This window comes from Pan paniscus, chromosome 6, assembly GCF_029289425.2.
Source record: "Pan paniscus chromosome 6, NHGRI_mPanPan1-v2.0_pri, whole genome shotgun sequence".
Taxonomy (NCBI): Eukaryota; Metazoa; Chordata; class Mammalia; order Primates; family Hominidae; genus Pan; species Pan paniscus.
In genome coordinates this window covers 95,924,370-95,944,846 of record NC_073255.2, presented here as the reverse complement: position 1 = coordinate 95,944,846, position 20,477 = coordinate 95,924,370, and the positions used below count along the sequence as shown (strand labels likewise).

The following is a 20,477-nucleotide window of genomic DNA, read 5'->3' as shown; positions in this document are numbered from 1 at the left end:
GTATCTCTGTCTCTCTCTCTCTCTCTCTCTCTCTCTCTCTCCCTCCCTCCCTCCCCCGCCCCCCCACCATCTCCCTCTCCCTCTCAACTGGAACTTGATATTTTAAAATACTCTAAGAATGAGTGGAGATCTTAGAAGTTTCATTTTAGTAACATAGCTCAGTTGAAGATAGCTCTGTGGCAGAGAGAGTATAGAAAGAGACTACATCAGAGTCACAGTTGGTCTTTTTCTTCATTTCTAAAAGAGCTGCGAATTTTCTATTGGTTTTAAAAAATTAATTCTCCCAATTGTGATAGCGGAAAGTGACACTCTTTTGTCACACACTGGCCACTGCACTGAAGTCAGATGAGGTCGGAAAGTAGGAAAGTAACAAGAGAACCTCTTGCCCCACCTCCTGCTGTCACCCTGATAAGTCGATCTTCTTATATATCCAGATGACAGTGAAAGAGATCACATCCCAAATTTATTTAGGGAGTTCCAGTTAAAATTATTATACAGAATACTGATATTGGAATGAAAATGAAAATTCAACCCTTTCACAGTTCATACTGTTCCAAAGAGAGATGGAAGTCTTGAAGCCAGGTCTGGACTGAGTCTGTTGCCATTGAAACCAGGTCCCCGTGAGTCAGCCCACTTTTAAAATAATGCCCAGAGTGCTTTGCAACGGTCAGAGTCTATGTCAGCAGCAGCATTTTCATTCCATTACCTAACCACCACCAGCCCCTAGAAATGTTTTTTCCTCGATTTAGTAAGATCTTGAACTATTCCCAAACTTCCGTTGCTCCAAAATGAGGCAGAAAATCAGTAGACACAACCCTCACCACCCAATGGCACTGATACCCTGGAATGGGGAAAGGGCATAGGTGAGATTCAGCATGTATCAGAGCCTCTCCCTCTGAGGGGACCCTACATGGAAAGCCGAAATTATGGAAATCTGCCAGGTGAAGAGGTCAGCCCAGGCTCCTGGGAACCCAATAAAAATAATGTCCCTGACTTCCCAGAGCCTCATTCCTGAGGCCCCCACAGAGGGGACTTCAGCTCAGCCCTTGCGCAGCCCCTAAACCCCTCTGCTTCTCCTCCTCCCACATAGCTTTCAAACCACCCCTTCTCTCCTCCAGGCTAATGCCTTCTCCTTTAAGTCTCATAAGTTCCTTGTAGGGAAAAGGGAAAATAAACACACAAGTGAATGAAAACTTCAAATTTTCTAAGTCTTGCTAAACTCAAGTATGGGACCAGAGTCAAAAGACGGGACTATTTCTATCACAATACAAGATCCCTTTTGCCCTCCACATGGTTTTTGGTTAAAATATCAGTCTCAGGACACAAGTAACCACAAGGCGGCAGTGGCTGTCAAGATTAGATTTGGGGTTCGAGAGGGTTTATACCTCCCTCTCCCATGGGTTCAAGATAACCCATGTGGAAGTACTTCACTCATTCACCAATATATTCAGTGCACCTCATCCAGACACACAGTTAAAGGAGACCCAGACTCTGTGTCATTGTCCTCATCATCTCCTTCCCCACAGCCTCCTAATGTCTCACTTGGATAGACAATGTGACAACGCTGCAACTCAACTCCCTTCCTCAGTCTTTCACCTTTCTCTTCTTCCACTTTCCATAGTGAGGTCGCAGGGAGATTTCTAACCACCACTCAGCTTCCCTGGTCAGGTTACCCCATGCTTAACTTTTTAGTGCCTTGCCATTGCCTTTAAAATAAAACCTAAACTCCTGAACAGTATAATAAACTACTGACAGTTTCCCAAATATACCATTCCCTCAAACTTTGCAGCCTTTGCATATGCTACTCTCTCTGCCTAGACTGCTTTCCTCTTTGCCTAGGGAACTCCTACTGGCACTTCAAAACTCAACTGATATGTCACCACCTCCTGGCAGCTCTCCCTGACTACCCACCACCCCCACTTTCTGGGTTAGATGTCTGTTCTTTCTGTGCCCTTAGTACTTTGTGAATGCCTCTGTCATAGCAAAGATACATTGAGTAGTAATAGCCTTATTTACCCATTTTCTTCCCAACTAGACTGAGAACTTACTGTACATAGAAATGATACCATTTCTTTCTATATCCCCAGTTGACTGTCTGGTACATAACAGGTGCTCAGAAATTATTTACTGAATGAAGACACTCAAAACCTAGGAGGGAAGACAGAGACTCATGAATCTGTAATGAGGCATAATAATCAGAGTGGGGTGCCATTACTACTGAACAGAGAGAGTGGACATCTCTGCTTGTGAAGAGCATAGAGTCGAGGAAGGCACCCATAGGAGAAGATTCTTATTACCTTCAGAAAGAACAAGAAATCACCAGGCCTGTGGGGAGGAGGAGAAAAAAGAACAGCAGTATGTGTACAGGCCTGAATGCTTCAGTCAGCATGACACATTTGGCAAGCTTTTCCTTAGAATTACTCTGGTGACAATGAAAAGAGGTTGGCGGGAGAGGGACAGGGGAATACTGGAATAACCATGTAAAGGCCTGAATTGAGCTTGTGAGCGATGGGATACATACGAGGACAGGGACAGATGCAGAGAAGTTGAGAAAACAAGGAGTGTAGCGTGACCCCCAGGTTTCTGCTTGGGTGAATGGTGTTGCCATTAACCAGGATTGGAATTAAGAGGAAGAACCACTTTGGGAGAAAGGTAGTTAGCCCTGTCTACTGCTTCTACTGCTGTTGAGTTAGAGTTGCTGTTGGACAGACAATGAGGTGACGATGTTTAGTAATCAGCTGGACGTGTGAGTCTGAAGCTCAGAAGAGAGTCTAGCCAGGAAGGAACACTTTTTCTATATGTAACTTCATTGGAACTGCTATTTTACTTTTTCAGTTTAATTCTGTGCCATGAGGTTTCTGTTGTGGGAGAGGGCTACTGGGGGAGGGATAATTGGTCCCATTTCTGCCTCTGGCTTAGATACGTGGCCTCTGGCAAACTATTCAAGTTATGCCCGTTGCCTCAGAGGAAAGGAGACAATTAAGGAAACCTGAAGAAAGCTACTGGCCCTGAAACAGTTAAGTTACTTCCGTCTTCTTGGTTTTTCTGTGGAATGTGGAAGTCATACCAGTGAGGTAAACCTCATCCACTGCCCCAAATCCATACTTCTAAAGGCAGCTGAGTATACAAAGGAAGGTCTTTACCTTCATTACAGTGGAACCCTTACCACTTAGAGAATCATCCTTAGGTAGAGATGTCATTTCCTTGCTACAACAAACATGTTCTTCCCCCCGCTGACTTTGGGGGTCTTGTTTTCAGGCTCTCCTGCCATTGTGATGGAAAATTTGTGTTCCTATTCTCAGCCAGCCTGCAGCATCCACACCGATAATGATTAGCTACAGAGAGTTTTTCTACAGTTCTGTTTGCATTACAGAGTTTAGACTGAGATCTGCTTTAAGGGACCTAACTAAAATAGCATTTTTGCAAAGCAACTCGTTGTGCTTTTGCTGGTTAATTTGTCTTATGTTACTTGCACTGAGATGAGACATTTTTTAATTCAAGGGTTCCTGACAGTAATGGTACTGTGGGAGTTACATGATGTGCTCATGGTTGAACCTCTCTTATTTCAACTATCTATTCACAAACGCCAAAAGGGAATTGCTTATGGAACCCAGGCATTTCTGAAAATTCAGGAGGAATTGGTATTTAACCAGACAGCTTCTGGCAATCAAGTGTGAGCATGGCAAAGATTTAGCCAGGGCATTAGTCATGTGGAGAGAATGGAGAATCTCATTTTTAATTCAAGGGGCTGTGATAGAAAACTCATCATCAAATGTGAATATCAACCAACCACTGTTTACAAAGAAGGCAATATCACAACAGCACCCAGGGAAATTTAAATGATACATACCAAAAATTCTCAGAGAAGCACAAAAACCAATAAATTTATCCAACATGCTGAATTGGATGCTGCACTGAGTTGACAGTTGGCAATAGAATCAATGAAAAGCCCTTAAAATGTTTACTTTTTGATTCAAAGCAAAGATGCCAGGTTATTTTGAATTTTTGTATCAGATATATTCCCTAATTTTTAAAACAATGCTAACTAGTTTACAGTCTCTGTCATCATAAGTAATAAGTAACATAATAAGTAACATATGGCTGCAGTCTTTGTGGTCTGATATTTTCATTTCTGTAAAGGTAAATAAAATTTGGTGATCAGATTCAGGATGCAGCCAGGGATTAGCCTCTTCCAAAAAGCAGCAGGCTGCCACCAAATTGTTCGGATGCTCTCAGGTCATCTAGACATGCTTTTTTTTTAATCTGTTGACAATGCAACTTGAGTAAAACCATCTTTGGCTGACTTAATTTTTCTTTAATCAACAGGTAGGAGATCAAATCATTGAAATCAATGGGGAAAGCACAAGGGACATGACACATGCCAGAGCAATAGAACTCATCAAATCTGGAGGAAGACGAGTGAGGCTGCTGCTCAAGAGAGGCACGGGACAGGTCCCAGAATATGGTGCGTTTCACGTTTTAATTCACCCTTTTGCTCTTCCTTCTGTGAACCATAAATGCTTATGGTTATTTATAAAACTACATCAGTTCTCTATTTCTACCTAAATATATATTTAGCTATCAATAGGTATATATATATACATACACACACACACACACACACACACACACACACACACGTATGTTTATGCCCAGGAAATAAATGTGTGTGAACTCTTTCTTTTGCTCCCTCCATTAAGGAATGTTTAAAATATGAAATGTAGGACCTTTCAGGGCATCTGTGAGTGTGCGAGGAGATCTAGCACCACTTAAATATTAGAACTGTTACAATTTGACTGATAGTCCACTGTTCATTTGAGTACACAGTAATTTAGCAATTATTTCCTAACATTGTTTATGCATCAGACTATCTCAAAGGATTTGTAACTGGGGCCAGAGACAAGCAACATATCTTCAGGGTGTGAAGTTTAAAATGTAAACTTCAGTTCACGCAATGGTTGCATTTCTTTGACATTTAGGAATTATTCTGAAAATTCACTCCTGTGTTGTGTTTCTGTATGCTTTTGAGGAAGGCTTTAAAGCATGTTTTGATTCACGGATTTGTCTTCAAACATCTTTAAAGTTGTTGTTTCCCAGCAGCCCATTATAGACACTACTGACAGCATAGCTCTAGTGTATCCAAAACAGCTGAGTGGTCATTACATGAAAAGCACCGAAACCTGAGGTGGTCTTTAAAGATAATCTCAGTGAATGACAGACAGAAACAGATGGGCATACAGACACATCAGACTAGTGCAGATAATACCTATTCAGATTAGGAAAACAAGATCTAACTGCTGACCTGAATAATGAGCTCTAAGTTGATTAAGATAAATTGACTCACTTTCATCCTTCTATCACCTACCCAAAAAAAAAAAAAGATTTCTAGGGTGGGCGCAGTGGCTCACACCTGTAATCCCAGCACTTTGGGAGGCCTAGGCAGGCGGATCACCTGAGGTCAGGAGTTCAAGACCAGCCTGACCAACATGGAGAAACCCCGTCTCTACTAAAAATACAAAATTAGCCGGGCATGGTGGCACATGCCTATAATCCCATGTACTCGGGAGGCTGAAGCAGAAGAATCGCTTGAACCCAGGAGGCGGAGATTGCAGTGAGCTGAGACCACACCATTGCACTCCAGTCTGGGCAACAAGAGCGAAACTCTGTCTCAAAAAAAAAAAAAAAAAAAAAAATTCTAAAGAGTACTTTTCATTTCAGATTATTCTTTTTGCATACATTGTCTAAATAGCTAATATCTCCTTACTTAGCAGGGCAGATCTATATCCTGAGTTCAAATGAAATATCTAAACTCAAAGACCTTAAATGCGTTGTTTCCAGCATCTTGTGCACCCCTCAAAGCGTACAGAGAGAGCTAGCAAGCCTTCACAGTGAGTCAAAAAGCATTCAGAAGTTTCTGCAGGGCTGGCTCTAGGCCCAAGGAAACATTTCATTCCAGATTCCTACCCTTAATGCTTGGATCTAATAAAATATTTTTAAATATATATATATATATATAATCAATAAGCACAGGCATGATCCTGCTAAAATGTACCAGCATTAATCCCTTTGTAAAGAATCTGAACTCTTGGAATAGAATAACCTTTTGCACTCTAGAGCATTGACTGATTCAGTAATATCAAAGTGACCTGTGAAATTCTATCACTTCTAAAACATACCACCTTTAATGGTATGCTTCACTCCATGGTGAGACCTGAATATTATCTATACCCAGACATTTTCAGAGTTAATGTTGTTCTAACAAGTTTATCTTTAAAAAGTTAATCTAACCAGCATGACTATCCTGAGCTTTTCATTTTTCTGTAGAATCACTATTGGTCCCCACTTTCTTAGCATCCACCACATCAGCTGCTTGTCTGTAGTGAGCAAGTAGAACATACTACTGATCAGCCTGTGGCATAACTCAAACTGTAATGAACAAATGTGAAGCCACCTCAAGCTATCATGAAGAAGAAATAAAAACATGTTTTTGAACAAGACAAAAATTCAAGATCATGTCAACATTATTTCGTTAATTCTTAACATCACCTAAAAATATATGATTACAGTGAAATTCTCAAATTAACCAGAGTTTTTTAAATATCCAGGCACACCTTTTTTTTTTTTTTTTTTTTGAAACAAGGTCTCTGTCGCCCAGACTGGAGTGGAGTGGTGTGATCTTGGTTCACTGCAACCTCTGCTAACCAGGCTCAAGCGATTCTTCAGCCTCAGCCTTCCGAGTAGCTGGGACTACAGGTGCAAGCCACCAATGCCCAGCTAATTGTTTGTATTTTTGTAGAGATGGGGTTTCACCATGTTGCCCAGGATGGTCTTGAACTCCTGGGCTCAGAACAATCCGCCCATCTCAGCCTTCCAAAGTGCTGGGATTACAGGCGTGAGCCACCGCACCCAGCCTGGGCACGCTTTTGAGTGGCTAATCATCAGCATTGTTAACTGTAGCAATATTGCAGAATTTCTTCTAAATATATTCCTCTAAAGTGGAACATTAAATCATACTTGCTAGTAATATTAGCACTTGTCTGCTACTTTTGATATTAAATTGAGATGGATTTTGACTGTAAAAACTTTAGAGATGATATCACAAAACAAAGAACTTAATAGCATAGAACAATCTCCTTTAAGGAAGTAAAACAATAGTCAAACTAGATAAATGTTAGTTGTCTGGCAAAATCTAAGCTGAAAGGTGCTTGGTTATGCATAAGAAACCAAGATTAAGGATCATAGCATCTTTGAGGATAATGTCATCAAGTAATATTTCTGGAATTTCATAGTGACTGATGGGTGGGCAGATGGGGCCCAGGAGTCCCCAAGACCACCTTCACATTTAGAGATTTTCTAGGAGGCCTCCTGGGGCACAGAATATAACTGTGCTCACAGCTAAGATTTATTACATCAGCAGGTGTAGTGGCTCACGCCTGTAATCCCAGCATTTTGGGAGGCCAAGGTGGGCAGATCACGAGGTCAGGAGATGGAGACCATCCTGGCTAACACGGTGAAACCCCGTCTCTACTAAAAATACAAAAAAGGCCGGGCGCGGTGGCTCACGCCTGTAATCCCAGCACTTTGGGAGGCCGAGGCGGGCGGATCACGAGGTCAGGAGATCGAGACCATCCTGGCTAACACGGTGAAACCCCGTCTCTACTAAAAATACAAAAAAATTAGCCGGGCGTGGTAGCGGGCGCCTGTAGTCCCAGCTACTCGGGAGGCTGAGGCAGGAGAATGGCGTGAACCCGGGAGGCGGAGCTTGCAGTGAGCCGAGATCGCGCCACTGCACTCCAGCCTGGGCGACAGAGCGAGACTCCGTCTCAAAAAAAAAAAAAAATACAAAAAAAAATACAAAAAATTAGCCGGGTGTGGTGGTGGGCGCCTGTAGTCCCAGCTACTCAGGAGGCTGAGGCAGGAGAATGGCATGAACCTGGGAGGCGGAGCTTGCAGTGAGCAGAGATCGTGCCACTGCACTCCAGCCTGGGTGACAGAGCGAGACTCCGTCTCAAAAAAAAAAAAAAAAAAAAGATTTATTACATCAATATAGTGAAAATACACATTGGGCTCACAAGGGAAAAGACACAGGCGGGGTCTGGAGGAATCCACATGCAGGCTTCCATATGCTGTCTCTCTCACACAAGGTGTCACCCAGAACACTCTTTCCACCCAGCAACAAAAATGCAGCAACGTATGTGTGACATTGCTGCTCAAGAAAATTCCCTGGAGACTCAGTGCCCAAGGTTTTCACTAGAGCCGGTGATGCAGGGACCCTCTGCCCAGCACATACCACACTTCCAGACTCCCAGAAGCAAAGCAGGTTCAGCACAAACCACACTGATTGTACAAACAGTTTAGATACAGCGAGACACGCTTATAATTTAGTAAAATGTTTACATTAGCTTAGGGGATGATTTACCAGTCACATTTCCAGGCACCAGCCAATGGCCAACCTCGAAAGCTGGCCTTTCTAAGGAGAGCAGTCTCAGGCCTGCTCTGTTAACCTTTTCTTCGCCAGAAGCAAGCCAGAGAAGTGGCCACATCTATGAACTATACAAGTGACCACTACATACAAGGAGTGCCCACTGCTAGGAACACCATAATTCCTCCAGCATCAAATAGATTATATCATGAAACAGAATTTCTTGTCTTCTTTCACCAACTTTATGCTTTCATTTAAAGAAAGAATTCTTTTTGTCTAAGATAAACTAGAGTATATCTTAATAAATTCTTAAGTAGCAGAATTGGGTAACAGCAAAATAATAGCAACAATTAACAACAAAAGAAAAGTGCTAATGGAAAAGGAAAATTAAATACTTGAGTTTAACCAGTAGATATAGCCAAGAATATAATCCTACTTTTTCCTAATGCACCCTAATCATGGGAAAACTGATTTTTTTTTTAACCACTCCCTGTGGAAGGATTTCAACCAGTCCTCCTTTTGATATCCCTATGATTCAAAATTCAGGACAGCTTTGAAGCAAGACCCTTATCTGGACTTCTGGACACGTCAAGAAAAAGCTGATTTCAGTCAAGAGAAATAAAATTTCTCACTCTGAGTTCTTAAGGTGATCTGTGACCGAGAGATAAGCCTATGTACAATTGAAAAAATACCAAAGGCGATCTGTCAGAGCATTGACTAAACAAAATCAGCATGACTCCAAGTGAGCTGGGGGAAGGAGTAAACATGCTGCAAATATGTCATCTTTAATTACCCAAAGACTAAACGTCAGGTGACACCTCAGCCAATTCAGAGGTAGAAATCAACAAATGCCACCCCGAAAGTAGTGGCTGCACACAGAGGTTGTGGAGCAGCTGCAAGAGGAGTCGGAAAATGATAAGGGCTTTGAAGGAGGAGTTGCTTTCATAGTTAAGTCCTTGAAAGACAAGCTCAGGAGATAGATACTTCAACTCCACTCCAGTCCTCAGGATAAGAATTTGTTGATTGTAAACTCAGTGGGAAGCGTGAGTTCCCCTCCCCTGATACACACCTCAATGCCATACTGAGAAGAGAATCAGAAGACGCATCAAAAGCAGTGCCCTCCTTCACCCTGGTTATTGCTATTCAAATGAAATCCACAAAGGTTAAGAGAAAAGGAAGTATGCATCATGGTTGTAAAACTGCACAGGAATAAATTATACAGATTAGCTCCCTGCCTTGAAATGCAGGCTTCCTTCATTAGCATTCAAAGAGTACAACACGAACATACACTTGATTTATCAACTGAGCCACAGAGTCAGGGCCAAGGTAAATAGAGGTGCCGCTGGATGAAAAAATTCCCAACATAAGCAGTTCAGACCAAAGTGGAGCCTTTCCCTTGTTAATGACTGCTGTTCAAAGTTAATCAGAATAAAGCAAAATATAATAGGAACATGCTTTTTAGTCTGGGTTGGTGCTCTGGCCTGTTTATTCTCTTAAAAAGCCATGGGGCAGGGCTTTATGAATAGAACACTGAAGAGAGTCCAGTTGTAAGTGGGAGTCTCGGTGGTCTTAGGAGGCCAGGCAGGGTTAAAAAGGATGAAGCAGAAATCTCACAATGAAAATGGCCCAGCGACAACTAATGCCACATACCCACACAAAGGGGGAGAAACAGCCAATCAGTGAATTATACTTCTGCCTACGCTTTCATTTTCAAAGTTAATCGTTTCTTTAATATAATAGGTTTTGGCTTGACTACAAGCACTTGGTAAATGAAATTGTTTACATTTTGTAAGTATAATAAAACTGCACTAATTGGAGAAACAGATCAATCTGAGCTAGTGACTATAGGTAAAGAAATGAATGGATCAAACAGTTGTTTAGTTAAAAGTCTTCCTTTAATCAGTAAGTTAAAATGACTTACAACAATTATATTAGAGCAGCAGGTGAAGCAGTACTGGCCTCTATGTAGATAGCAATAAGTAATGGTCATTTGTTTATTCTTCTTTAAGAACATATATTGCCAGCCAGGCGGGGTGGCTCACACCTCTAATCCTAACACTTTGGGAGGCCAAGGCAGGAGGACTGCTTGAGCCTAGGAGTTCAACAGAAGAGGCAACATAGGGAGACCTTGTCTCTACAAAAAAATTAGCCAAGTGTGGTGGCATACTCCTGTGGTCCCAGCTACTCAGGAGGATCACTTAAGCACAGGAAGTTGAGAATGCAATGAGCCATGATCGTGCCACTGCATACCAGCCTGGGCGACAGAGCAAGACCCCATCTCAAAAGAAAGAAAAAATATTGCCAAGTAAACGTTATAAGTATGCCATTATAATCTTTTTTGCTATTATCTGCTGAGTACATCCTTTCTTCCCTCTAATGATACAAAAATAAACTCCAGACAATATATTCCTACCAAGTACTCTATATGGAACAAATCCTGTGATTAATATTATTAGTTGAAATAATTAGTATTTCCTCAACTAAATCAGATTTACTTAACACCTACTAGGTGCAGGATGCTTTGCAGGCACTGAAGGTAAAATGTAGTCCTGGTCCTCAGTGAGCTGACACTAATAATGAAGAAATGTGTTTTTAGCAGAGTAGTGACTCATAAAAAGGTCTCAAAGGATCTGCTCTCAAGAAAAACATTTAAATGGGTTTTATTAATTATTTGTAGAATTTAACAAGTACTTCTAGAGTGTTAAGAATCCTTGAAGAGCACTTGGCTTCTTCAGTTTGTTAAGAATTTCCTTTATAATATTTGTACTAATAATTAGTAGTTTTTCTGAAGAAAGAACTTGCTGAGTGGGGGTAAATCTCTACTGAGACCTTGTCTGAATTATTCTAAATTATAATTTAATGAGCCAAAACTTCATCTATCAAATTCACTCTTCCCCTCCGGTGGCCATCAGCCACTTCTGGGAGCCCGGACGTGTTACCTCACACTCTGGGTCTGCCTTGGTGTGCTGACGTGCCTCCTCAATAAAAGACAAAGGACGGTCACCACTGCCCTAACCTGTTCCTCAGAGACCACGTTGATGGAAGTTTTAAGTGGCACCATAGCCTTGGCACTAATTCACCTGCATTTTTAATAGGGCAAAAGGTGGCTTGCTGCAATAATAAATTCTGAAATTCAATTTCAGCTTCTGACATTCACGGTTGAGCGTATCTTCCTTTTCCATGAGAGCTTCCACAAATCACTCAAGAACACCTTCCACCACGCAATAGAAAATGATAAAGCACCTAGGGAAGGGGACAGAATGTCTGGCAGAACCTTGGGTTACATCATACAGAGAACAGGGTTCTTCCTAGCTGAAAGGCTCAGGATGCTCTCTGCAGCATGTAGGCAACCCCAGGAAATCCGCTAACCATAAAACCTGCAGTAAATAAGTTCTTGCTTCATGGAGCCAGAGACAGGGGCTTTCTTTTTTTTCTGGCAGCGGGGACAGGGTCTGGCTCTGTAGTCCAGGCTGGAGTACAACGGTGTGATCTCAGCTCACTGCAGACTCCACCTCCCAGGTTCAAGCGATCCTCCTGCTTCAGCCTCCTGAGTAGCTGGGACTACAGGTATGCACCACCATGCCCAACTAATTTTTTGTATTTTTAGTAGAGACCGGGTTTCACCATGTTGGCTAGGCTGGTCTCAAACTCCTGACCTCAGGTGATCTGCCCTCCTTAGCCTCCCAAAGTGCTGGGATTACAGGCATGAGCCACCAGGCCCAGCCAGGGGCTTTCTTAAAGAACACAACACTGAATTCCTTTTCCCTGATGCTCAGCCAAAACCTCATTTGTTATCGTAAGTGATTTTAGGATGAGGATGAAATCACATTTCTTCCTATTGTTTTATTGAAAATCATGGACTATAATGATATTTCTTCTTTTTTACATATTCTTACATGATTTGCAACAAGCATTTTTCTTTTTAAGGATATTTTGTGCCCTGCCCACAACCTGCAAGTCCTAACTTGTTAGGTATTTAAGACTCTGATAAAAATATATTAGACCAGACCGGGTACAGTGGCTCATGCCTGTAATCCTAGCACTTTGGGAGGCCGAGGTGAGTGGATCACCTGAGGTCAGGAATTCTAAACCAGCCTGGCCAACATGGTGAAACCCCATCTCTACTAAAAATACAAAAATCAGCCAGGTGTGGTGGCACATGCCTGAAATCAGCCGGGTGTGGTGGCATTTGCCTGTCATCCTAGCTACTCGGGAGGCTGAGGCAGGAGAATTAGTTTGAACCTGGGAGGCAGAGGTTTCAGTGAGCCAAGATCACGCCATTGCACTCCAGCCTGGGTGACAGAGTGAGACTCCGTCTAAAAAAAATATATATATATATATACACACATATATATATACACACATATATATACACATATATACACACATATATATACATATATACACACATATATACATATATACACATATATACATATATACACACATATATACACATATATACACACACATATATATACACACACATATATATACACATATATATACACACACATATATATACACATATATATATACACATATATATATATACACACACATAGGGCAAAAGGTGGCTTGCTGCAATAATAAATTCTGAAATTTAATTTCAGCTTCTGACATTCATGGTTGAGCGTATCTTCCTTTTCCATGAGAGGTTCCACAAATCACTCAAGAACACCTTCCACTGCGTAATAGAAAATGATAAAGCACCTAGGGAAGGGGACAGAATGTCTGTGTGTATATATATATATATGTGTGTATATATATATACACACACATATATGTGTGTGTGTGTGTGTGTGTGTGTGTGTGTTTATAGTGACCAAGAAATCTACCAAGAAGAACCTGTTTAGCTATTAAGGTCCAGCCTTCCTCAATTCCCAAACACTTAAGTCGTGGAGAAGATGAGTGAATAAAGAGGTATTTTTCCCAAACTTCATCAAGAAGAGCACCCATGTACATCTTGGAAAACCTAAAGGTTCCAGCTCCTCCAGTAACCCATCATGAAGAGTCATATTTTAGGATCTAATAGGAACATTCCCTTCCTTGCCCCAACACAAAGTTGAGCTCTCCCGCAAGAGGGCTGCTTTCCCTAAGAGTCCAGAAGAAAAGGCAGCTGTCTCAGTGGAAACATTGCTGAATACTGTAAGAACTATGGGGAAGACCTTACAGAAGTCACCAATTCAAGAAAATTTTTCTTACACAACCGGGGATTGTGGGGTGAGGAGTTGAGATTGAGGATCAAGGGACAAGATCAAATATGGAAACTAAGAAAATCCTAAAATGCAGAAGAGGAGAAAAATTAACACTTCTTTAAGAGGAATCATAAGCCTCTCTCTCTCTCTCTCTCCTCTCTCTTTTCCTCTCTCTCTCTTTCAATCTCTCTCTCTCTCACACACACACATACACACATACACATACACACACACACATACACACACAGTCTTAGAGAAATGATTCAGCCTTTTAAATACACAGATGCCTGCATTCCCTCTCGCTCTCCACATACCCTCTGGAGATTCTGACTGAGTCAGTTCAGTCCAGCACTCTATATTTTTAAAATATTAATACCATTCCAGGGATTTCAGGGAATATCATATCCTGGGGATTGCCGGACGTATCTGCTCTAGCTCTATTGTAAAGGCCAGGCCTGCTGAAGTTTCTACTTGTTGTCCTCTTTCTGTCCATGGCCTCCCACTATTTGAGTGTGCCCCACCCCTTCAGCCTTTGCACATCAAGTCTGAATTGCTCTCCATTCTATGACTTGTCAGCCCTTGCAACTTAGAGAAAGGAAACTAGATTTTCCTCCCATTGTCTTCCCATTTTCCATATCAGGCCTTTTTGACAATCTGAGCTCTCCTCATTACGGAGAGTCTGGCCCTGTAGTTCACAATGTGAGAATGTTGATTCCAGAAAAGGCTTCGAACCTCTCAGCTGGACCCATTAAGAAGTTGGTGCTACATGCCAAAGCTGTTTTCTCCAGTCTCATTTTCTCATGTCTTGAAATAGAGACATTACAGAAAAGATGTTGATCTTAAGGAGTTTAACAACAAAGCCCGGCTGCTCAAAGTACAGTCCAGTATCTTAAGACAAATTCCAGGGTAAGTCCAACCAATTGCCATCACCAGCAAGGGTCCAGTCTCCAAGGCATCACTTCAGCCAGGCCCATGCCTACTGCCCTGTCCTGGTTTCCCCTAGTCAAATAACTCAAGCTTTAATTTTTTAACTAAAGTACTCTAAACCCCTCATTTCCAGTGGAACAAACAGGTGAGTCCATAAGGCCACCTTTTTTTAAGACTTGATTTTTTAGAGCAGTTTTAGGTTCACAGCAAATTTGAGAGAAAGGCACAGAGATTTCCCATATACTCCCTGCCCCCATTCATGCACAGCCACCCCCATGATCAGCACCCCCACCACAGTGTGCGTTTGTTACAACTGAGGAACCTACATTGACACATTGTTATCACTCAGAGTCCACAGTTGACACTAGGGTTCAGTCTTAGTGTTGTATATCAGGGGTCCCCAACCCCTGGGCTGCAGATCCTGACTGGTCCATGGTCTGTTAGGAACCGGGCCACATAGCAGGAGGTGAGCAGTGGGCACGGGAGCATTACTGCCTGAGCTCCACCTCCTGTCAGATCAGTGGCAGCATTAGATTCTCATAGGGGCGCAAACCCTACTGCGAATGGCACATGCAAGGGATCTAGGTTCCCTGCTCCTTATGAGCATGTAATGCCTGATGCTCTGAGGATCTGAGGTGGAACAGTTTCATCCTGAAACCATCCCCCTACCCCCACCTGGTCTATGGAAAAAATCTCTTCCACAAAACTAGTCCCTGTTGCCAAAATTGTTGGAGACCACTGTTGCACATTCTATGGGTGTAGACAAATGTCTAATGACATGTGTCCACCTTTGTAGTATCATACAGAATAGTGTCACTGCCCTAAAAACCCTCTGTGCTCCATCTATTCATCCATTCCCTCCACACCCACCCCTGGCAACCAACAACCGTCTTATCATCTCTGTATTTTTTACCATAAGTCCAGATTTTTGTTATTCACAAACTGCCTACAACCTTGCTCGAAGTTAGCATTGCCCCAATGTCCTGTTCTGATAAGAACTCCCCATATTTAACTATAGACCTTCAGTCAGGATCAGAAATAAAGTTATATAATGCCTTACTCCAGGCTTTAATTGTATGCTCTAACTACAACAAAATCTCTAAACTTAAGAATCACATATTCATCAATGTGCTGTTTGGATTCAATATTTTTTTAATAGAACAACAAATGCACACTTAGCCCAGACTAAATAGCTGTTAACTATAAAGTGGCTCAGACATTTGCTTTCAAAATAACCTGCCTTTACAGTTCTGTAGCAAGGTCTCTGGTCGGTTCAGCATGCACTCTTCAAGAGTGACCCTGGCCTTATTGGGATCCTGGGTTTTAGGATTGGACACATACACTCATAATGTATGCATTAATATGCCTAGCACAGTATGCAACTCTCTGTTTCTCACATTTCACTGCAGTTTCTACTCCAGCCTTCACAGCAATTTATTTCCACCATGCTCTGGGCACTTTTATTTGACCTTCTGGGCATGAGGTCTCCTGGCACGTGTATCTTCCAAGCCCAGTAAAGGCCATGTTTAAAACCAAATGAGAGCCTTCGCTGTGTGACACTGAAACAGCTTGATCATTTTCGCACAAAATTACTTGCATCTTGGCAGGGCTAAGTGGTAAACTCAATTAATAAATCCTGAAATTTAATTTCTACTTCTGACATTTATTGTTAAGCATGTGCTTCCTTACCCTCCAGAGGTTCTACCTTCCATTTAACCTCGAGGTGTTAGGGCTCCGCCTGCACTCTCCCTTTCCTCAAACACACCGTGCTATGAAAAACACCCCATGTGGCAAAACCCAAAATTGATGTGGAGTGCAATTCCATTCTGCACATTGAAGCCGTATATACATAGCACCACGTGTGGAGCAAGTTGGGCATGCAGACGGGGAGAATCAGTGTTTGCTGGCAAAGAGGAAATCAGGCCTCAACACATCCAAGCTGCATGGATTAAGTTCTTCTGATCACATTAACCTCACAATGAGCACATCCCCCTTATCTCACCCTGAGCAGAGCTGAGAGAACACAGGCAGTGCAGGAAGCAGTTGTTGCCTCTTCTAGGGGCCTGTCTCTTGGAAATTACTAATCTAGATATTCCAGAATTTCTAGTACTCATCTTTGTATAGGTAAAGAACTGTAGTCCATGATCTGAGCTAGATTCAGACCAAGACCACCACGAAGAGGTTGGTTTCAAATCACAACCCACAGCAGGTGAGTACAGTGGAACAGAACAGGCAAGACACTGCTGCATTTTTTTTTTCAGCTTTATTTTCTTCCAGAAAGCAATTATATCCAGCAAGTCAACTATGAATTTTTTTTTTTTTTAGGACAGAGTCTCATTCTGATGCCCAGGCTGGAGTGCAGTGGTGCTATGTCGGCTCACTGCAACCTCTGCCTCCCGGGTTCAAGTGATTCTCTTGCCTTAACCTCCTAAGTAGATGGGACTACAGGCGCACACCAACCTGCCCAGCTAATTTTTATATTTTTAGCAGAGATGGCGTTTCACCATGTTGGCCAGGCTGGTCTTGAACTCCTGACCTCAAATGTTCCGCCCACCTCGGCCTCCCAGAGTGCTAGGATTACAGGCATGAGCCACCGTGCCTGACCATGAATTTTGAATTTAATACACAAAGTTTTAGTGGTAAGGGGAACTCTATGAATTTATGAGATTATTAGAGAAAATATAAACATGGGGACACTACGTATTTGTTTTTATAATCCTTTTAAAATTTAGAAATGATTACTGTGACTGATTCTCAAATGACAGTTGGTATCCCTAAAACATCTCATTATTATGAGAAAAGCCTACAAGAATTTACATATTACCATTTCAAATTTTATTAACATTTGTGCCTCCATTAAAGCACCTCAGGATGCCCTCAATATTTTGAGAAAAGTCTACTTTTGAAATACACATATAGCTCAGTCTTTCACTAATTTCACTTGCTGCATGCTTGATAGGGTTAGCTTTACTTAAAGTCTTTATTCTTACTGCCTAGATAATTTTTATTCAACTGCTCTAAACATACTAAGCAATCTTGATTCTAACAGTAATAATATATCTTTGTTACTGGTTCTGTTAATTCTAATGATTGGTCCTAGGCTGTTCCTCCCCTTCCTTTAGGAATGGTACCTTCCAGTCTCTCCATGTGCATGAAAAGTGACAAGCATGGGTCCCCATATTTCTACTTATTGGGCCACCCTAAAGACACGGTTTGTAAAATCTGCATGAATATTATCTTTCTCTAATGAGCCTTGGTTTTGCATATGTTTTTAACTGATGTATAATGCTTTCTCTTTCATAGTAGCTTGTCTAATTATTTCTAGAGTTCTGGAATATATGTATAGCTCAGACCTTATAAGTGTTAAGGATAAGATTTGCAGATTCATGAAAATTTGAGATGCACCGCATTCTAGCAGGGGCCAGCCTAGAATGACCCCAGCAGGAAGGAAGCAGGTAGAGAACAGCAGAGCAGCACTGGCCGCGTTCCACCCCACATATTTCAGAGCATCCTCCCTGGGATTCAGTGCAAGTCACTAAATTTGTTTCCTCTCAGCCAAAGTATAGACAGCTGTAACCTAAGCTATCCTTTTTGTGTCCGATAGAAAGAGAGCCACAGTTGCCAGACCTTCTAGCCCTAGAAACTCCAAACTCCACCTGGCATCATGGGTATTTCCCAGCCTGCTCTGTGGCAGTTATCCAATCAGGACAAGATCCTGTCACCTTCCTTCCTCCATACTCAGTGATGCACCAAGTTTAAAGAAAAAAAAAATTTTAAGGGCCCAATTGTGACTATTTTTTTTAAAGTAGTCATAACTTTACATCGAGTTAGTATTCACTACTGTTTCAAAAGGAATATTCTCAAGTGTTGGCTATATTTTAGCCTTGGTAAAAAATCTCAAGGAAAGAAAATGTAACCCATAATTTTTTAAAAAATCAGAATGTAGATGATAGCCTTGCAACCATGGTTCGAGCAACTTTTTACCCTTGAAATACATCCCTAGAGCAGCCCACATTTCACTGTCACATTCTGCGGTGGCATGTAGCTACTGCCGCAATTTAACTGGACTGGGATTTTATATGTCACTTTGGCTTTTTAGCAGAAACTGTACTCATGCTCAGTCTCCATGGTTAGCCATATAAGTATAAATCAAACTGACACACTTCTCAATTCTGGTTTGATTCTATCCCATTCACACTGTCACAACCATGGCTAAGCACCTCTCCACCAAATTCTTTTAAACTGGCTCTCTGAATTTTTTCTGAAACATATTTTCCAATTGTTAATGACCCTGCTAATTACCATCCAGGACTGGCTAGAATTTAACATAAAAGACAACATTATTCATTAAGTAAATTATTTAATTGGCTTACTAATAAACATTTTCTTATCAAAAAGTTTTATGCTTATATAAATTTATGTAGATACACACACACACACACACACACACACAAAACCGTCACAGTCATTCCTTGAAGCTATCTACAAAAACAAATTTTAAATGTATCATTTCTCCAAAGTATGTCTCTCAAAAGGTAACTTGCTGATCAGGGAAAACTGCATAGCTAAGTTAGGGCATAAAGGAGAAAGTTGCAATGTGCTAGAAAAGGGATAAAGTCATGGAATACTTATTGGGGAAATCTAGTCCAATGACTATAGGTTAAGGAGGGATAGATTTCTGTTTCTGACAAAAGAAAAGTCTATGCTTGCCATATAATTTACTTTAACTAGTCTGTAATCCATGGGGATGAGGAGGCCTGAGTCAATTCACTAGAGTCATTAACTTTAAAAAAAGAGAGAGAGGGCTCTTTGTGGTTTCAGTTCAGTTCCATAAGCATCTGTCAAGCACCACCTGTGACCCCAGGCCTGTTGCTCATTGCTAGGGATATAAAGATTAATAAAAAGGCTCTGCTGTGTCCATTCATAAGCTAGGATGGAAGACAGGGAGATAATTACGTAATGGGGCAAGATCAATAGTATCAGCAAAGGGTGATAAGAACCCAAAGCGGGCAGTAAACTAATCTGCTTAGCAGAATTGTAGAAAATTCTACCCAAGTGGTAAAATTTTAGCTGGGCATTGCTTTCACCAGAGTGGAAAAAAGATAAGCCTGTTTGTTTTCAAGCAGACGAAATGGTTCAAGGAAAGTCAGGGAGATGTGTTCAGAACAGCTATAACATAGGCTAAATGGCAAAGGGGGATAGCCAAAATGAAAGAGGAGCCCTTTAAAAAATAGCCTTCTGGCTGGGCACGGTGGCTCACAGCTGTAATCCCAACATTTTAGGAGGCCAAGGCAGGAGGATCGCTTGAGGCCAAAAGATTGAGACTAGCCTGGGCAACATAGCAAGACCTTATCTATACAAAAAAATAAACAATTAGCCAGGTGTGCAAGCACATGACTGTAGTTCCATCTACTTGGGAAACTGAGGCAAGAGCATTTCTTGAGCCCAGTAGTTTGAGGCTGCAATGAGCGATGATTGCACCACTGTACTCCAGCCTGGGTGACAGAGTGAGACCCTGTCTCAAAAGAAAAGAAAAGAAAAGAAAAAAATACCTTCTATCCCAAGCGAAGGAATCTGAGGTTTATATAATCGGATGTCACCAAAAGAAATTTTTTAATGGGAGGGTAAAAACATCTGTATTTGGAAATATACCTCAGTAGTATTTAAGATGGGCTTTATAGAAAAATGCAGGCAGTTAAAATGTTATTGCAGAAGTTGAAGCAAATGACGTGAGGGCTGGAATTAAGAAAGTGGTGGTGGAAATAGCACATTGGGGTTGGATATTGGGGATATTTCAGTCATTTCATTGATGAAAATAAAGAAGGTTGGTGAATAATGAATGTGAAGGACAGGATCAGAGAGGAGGACTGTGGCCCTGGGCTGGGTGGGAGATGATGTCAGGAAGCTAACAGGAAACACGAGTGAAGGGC

General features: G+C 41.6%; 1 protein-coding gene across 14 annotated transcripts in view; it reads left to right on the top strand.

Moving 5' to 3' along the window:
- Positions 1-20,477, top strand: part of MAGI2 (membrane associated guanylate kinase, WW and PDZ domain containing 2) — a 1,443,575-nt gene that overhangs the window by 1,377,181 nt on the left and 45,917 nt on the right. For 9 of the 14 annotated variants that reach the window (XM_063605943.1, XM_063605940.1, XM_063605945.1 and 6 more), the window contains 2 exons: positions 4,327-4,465; positions 17,670-17,758. In XM_063605943.1, the coding sequence (XP_063462013.1) occupies positions 4,327-4,465; positions 17,670-17,758 (228 nt within the window). Of the gene's footprint in view, positions 1-4,326; positions 4,466-17,647; positions 17,759-20,477 lie in introns of all 14 variants that reach the window. The other 5 variants (XM_034964326.4, XM_034964325.4, XM_034964329.3 and 2 more) reach the window with 2 other exon arrangements.